Below are 4,775 nucleotides of genomic sequence, written 5' to 3'. Positions count from 1 at the left end.
TGTTAAAGAATGTAATTTTGTGTCTAACTCTGTAGTTATACAATTACTAACGAATGAAAAGTAAGGAATTTGGAACATGTTATATTTGATCCCATGCCAGAATTTGAATTTCCTCATTTAACTAGCTAAAGCTTTGTGTAAAGATGATGTAAACATGAGATTTCAATAGTATATTTGCAATTATGGCATATTTTAATTATATACACCACTGGTATCTTTTATGAAATGGTTCTAGAATGACCTAGATAATCTGTGCATTATACAAATCTGCACATGGTTGAAATCTGGGTATGGTTTAAAGATTCATAGTTAGATTTTTTCTAGTTTTTTGAGGGGGCTTTATTGAGATATATTTCACATACAATAAAATTCACCCATTTAAAGAAGTTCAGTGGTTTTAATATATTCAAAAAGTTGTGCAACCATCATTATAATCTAATTTTAGTTTATTTATTCATTTATTTATTTTTATTTTATTATTATTTTTTTTTAGGCAAGGCAACCCTTGGTTGACCTCACAGATTGCAAGGACCTTGTCAGCTTACAATCCCTTATTTTTTTATTTTTTACATCTACAGCATCTGGTCTTTCTAGGTGGTCTCCCATCCAAGTACTAACCAGGCCCGACCCTGCTTAGCTTCCAAGATCAGACAATTTTAGTATATTTAGAACACCCTCCCAAAACACCTGGTGCCCCACTGCCAAATCATCTCACCCAATCTCCAGCCCCAGATAATCACTAATCCATTTTATGTCTCTACAGATTTGCCTATTCTAGATATTTCATATAAATGGAATCATATATGCTCTTTGTGACTGGATTCTTCCACTTAGCATAACGTTTTCAAGATTCATCCTTGTTGCATTGGTATTCTTAAATGTATGTATCAGTACATTCTTAAGCAAGTATCAGTATTCTTTTTTATTGCTGGATCATATTTCATTGTAAGGATAGACCATATTTTGTTTATCTATCTATCCATCAGTTGGACGTTTAGATTATTTCTACTTTTCAGCTATTATGAATAATGCTGCTATGAACATTCATATACGGATTTTTGTGTGAAAGTGTATTTTCACTTCTCTTGGGCATATACTTAGGAATGAAATAGCTGGATCATATGATAAATTCTATGTGTAACTTTTTGAGGAACAGCCGAAAAGACTGCACCATTTTATTCTCTCCAGCGAATAATATGAGGGTTCCAATTTCTTCATATCATAGCCAACACCTATTATTGTCTGTCTTTTCTATTTTAGCTATCCTAGTGGGTGTGAAGTGGTATCTGACTGTGGTTTTGATTTGCATTTCCCTGATGATTAGTGATCATAAGCATCTTTTGATAAGTGTATTGGCCATTTGGGAAAATGTATTCAAATCCTTTGCACATTTTTAAACGGAGTTATTTATCTTCTTATTGAGTTGTAAGAGTTTTTTTTATATATTTTGAATCCAAGTCCCTTGTCAGATAATAATTGATAAACATTTTCTCCCAGTCGATGGCATGTCTTTTTACTTCTTTTGATGCACACAAGTTTTGATGAAATATAATTTATCTATTTTTCTTTTATCACTAGTGCTTTTGGTGCCACATTTAAAAAAACATTGCCTAATCCATGGTAAGAGATTGACTATTATGTTTTCATCTAGGGGTTTCTACTTTTAACTCTTACATTTAAGTCTATGACTCATAAGGATCTGTGGTTATGGCTAATAGACCATGCAGTTCTAGGAGTGAGACAGATAGGAAGCCAATGAGGGTAGAGCTTCACTTACATACCAAATTATATTAAACTTGGGTGAGCAGAGGCTTATGCCAGTCATCCCAATGGAAAATTACAACCCCAACCCAGTTTCTAGACTTGAGCCAGAACTCACACTGCAGCCCATCAATTGAAGGGAAGTCTGGGTCCTGAGGAAGGTGTATTCCTTCCTTAGGTATATTCAGTATCAATTTCTCCAATCTGACCCTAAAAGGTATCAGAGTAACTGAGCCCAGGGAAAAGGGGAACACCTACATCTTTTGAGTGCTATTAGATACAACAAGATCTGAGTTGGCAGTGATACGTAGAGAGAGCAAACACATTTATGGCAAACACATTCATGGCTCCCATGATACAGGAGAGGTGTACAGAGGCCAGCTGATAAATGAAGTCCTGGCCCAACTTTGTTTCACATTGGTTGTCATGGGTCCGCAAACTCATCTTGTGGTCATTTTGCTGGCCCATGTGTGTGCAGTCATGGAGACAAATATTCTTAGACACTGACAGAAATTCCACATTAGTTTCCAGATCTATGAACTAAGAGCCATTATGGTAGGAGAGGCCAAATGGAAATCCCTAAAACTGCCTTAAGCCAGCCAAGATAATGAATTAGAAGTAGTCTCACTTCTTGGGCAGAATGGCAGGGATGAGTACCATCTCAAAGAATGAGGAGTAGTTTTCTCCATTACATCCCTATTTAATTCATCAGTTTGGTTCCTGCAAAAGATAGATGAATCCTTTCAGATGATAGTGGTCTAGCCACTTAAGCCTAAATTAACTCAGCTGCCACATTGAATGTGGAATCTTTACTAGAATAGCTCAACACAGCCTTTGGCCCTTATTATTCAGCTGTTAATTGGCAAATGTATTTTTTTAATCATCTGGAAGGAGCGAAGCATTCTTGCAGTGCAGGCAGCAATTTACATTCAAGTCTTACTTTTGGGCCACATTAATCCTGTCATACTGTAGTCTGAAAAGTCCTTAATCATCTCATCATTGAGCAGAACATGATGTTGGGCAACTATATTGGTAATATCATGTTCCTCAGACCTGGGAAGGAGGAAGTGGCACATATTCTGGATACCCTAGAGGTGTCCAGAATACAGTACTGTGGCACAAAAATTATTTTGAGGGGAAAGTATTTGAGGTCTTGAAATCTCTTATCTGCCTAAAAGCAGAGCCTCCCAAAAGAGGTCAAAAGAACTCAATTGTCTAATGTCCCCCCTGCCCCCTTGGAACATCCAGGGAAATCTTACTCTTATAATGAGGTGAGATGTCTCCACACTACACCCAAACAGGCAATGTCACAAAAACTAGCATGCTGCCATGGGTGGGATGGGGGCATTGGGAGACTTTAAATACCAATAGCTGGCATATATGAGCCACTGCATTGTAGTAAATACTTTGCTTTCCCGTATTTTTCATTCATAAGTATTGTGTACTTTCTAGGAAAAGATTACTAAAGAAACAGCAGGGACGAGATAAAGTCCCTTTTTTCTTGGATTTATATTGTAGAGGCAGACTACAAATACACAAATATAAATAAGCGTGTCAAATTCTCAAAATCATCTTTTTATATTTTAGGTTTTCACTGACCTTTTTTTCTGCCTGTATGAATTATAGAAACTAATTGTATACGATTCATTTAATATGGAAGTCTAAGGAAGTAAAAATCTCATCACTGTGAAGATCATAAACGTTTTGTTAACCATCCTTCCATCTATATATCTGTATAAGTAAATAGGATAATTTTATACTTCCTGTTTTTAATTATAATCATGAAGAGGTTTTGTCATCAGGCTTAAAACTTTAAATACTGTAGTAACATGCCTACAATCATAGTAAGAAATTGACAATGTAGAGATGCTAATGTAGAAATGTTTAAAGAGGTTGTTTGTTTGTTTGTTTGTTTAAGCCAAGGGCGTGGACAGGAAAGAAATTAGGCTTTTAAAATAGCTCGATCTAAAAATAATTAGGGCTGGAACGGCCTTCAGCAGCGAGGACCGACTTGAATGGCTATTGAGTGGCAGGTAATTTTACAGCGACCCAGAGATGCAATTTCTAACCAAGTTTTTCCCCTAAAACTGATAGAGATCAGATACACTTAAGATTGCCACTAGTAACTATTTTTCAAGCTGTTTAAAAAAAAAAAAAAAGGAGCATTTAATCTATCTAAATCTTTTTTTGTTGCATTTGTCCAGGTCTGCCTAGACTTACAGTAAATGGCAGAGCAGTAACAGCAATCTCGGTATTAATTATCACGTTATTAAATTTTCCAGCAACAAGTCCCTGGGGGGCTGTCCTGCGAGTGGGCAGTGTGGAGCCAGAAAGGGCCGTTCTAAGCTCATAAAAGTTCCACGAGCGAGACAATGGAGCAGCAGAATTTCCACACACTGAACCAGCCATCACCACCATTCTGCAGGTTCGCAGTTAGGCACCGCCCGCGCGGTGGCGGGGTGGTGGGGAGGGTCTGTATTTTAAAACAGCTCGAGATCACGTGGCCGCCCGCCCGCGCTGCTACTGGCCCTGCGACTCTCACACTTGGCTTTGGCGCCGAACCTTTCCCCCTTTGTGGGCGCAACCATTGGCTCCGCGCTCGGAGGGAATACAGGCCAACTTCACGATCAAGACTTTTCTGAATGAAGCTTCCAGCTAAGTCTCAGGAAATATTCAGCTAAGAATTGAAGGATCAACTGAAATCCATCTAAGGACGCCGTGGAAGGCTCCTTTTGCCAATATCGACGAGCAGACCTACTCCGACTCCCCCTACGCTTTGTGCGGGGGGGAAAGCGAGAGTGGTTCCGTCCGACGCGCGGACTCCGCCTCCACGGGCGCCGCCATTTTGTTTGGCTGGAGGGGAGCGAGCGGCGCTTGGGGGAGGGGTCTTGTAGGCGCCTCACCTGGCCCCGAGGCCGCGCTGTTTCTTCTTGAGGTGGGGAGCCCATCTCCCCGGCTAGGGGTGCGGAACCATGTACATAAAGCAGGTAAGGCCAGCGCGTACCTTCTACCCC

At 39.5% G+C, this 4,775-nt stretch overlaps 1 protein-coding gene across 1 annotated transcript in view; it reads left to right on the top strand.

Annotated features, from left to right (window-relative positions):
• Positions 1-4,357: 4,357 nt before the first annotated feature.
• SMC3 (structural maintenance of chromosomes 3) overlaps positions 4,358-4,775 on the top strand; it is a 30,688-nt gene continuing 30,270 nt past the window's right edge. Inside the window, exon 1 of the mRNA XM_011363753.2 lies at positions 4,358-4,748. Within this exon, the coding sequence (XP_011362055.1) occupies positions 4,734-4,748 (15 nt within the window). The 5' untranslated portion in view covers positions 4,358-4,733. The remainder of the gene's footprint in view (positions 4,749-4,775) is intronic.

Source organism: Pteropus vampyrus, unplaced genomic scaffold, assembly GCF_000151845.1.
Source record: "Pteropus vampyrus isolate Shadow unplaced genomic scaffold, Pvam_2.0 Scaffold89, whole genome shotgun sequence".
NCBI lineage: Eukaryota > Metazoa > Chordata > Mammalia > Chiroptera > Pteropodidae > Pteropus > Pteropus vampyrus.
The sequence above is the reverse complement of the archived record's forward strand: the minus strand, read 5'-3'. Positions and strand labels throughout refer to the sequence as shown.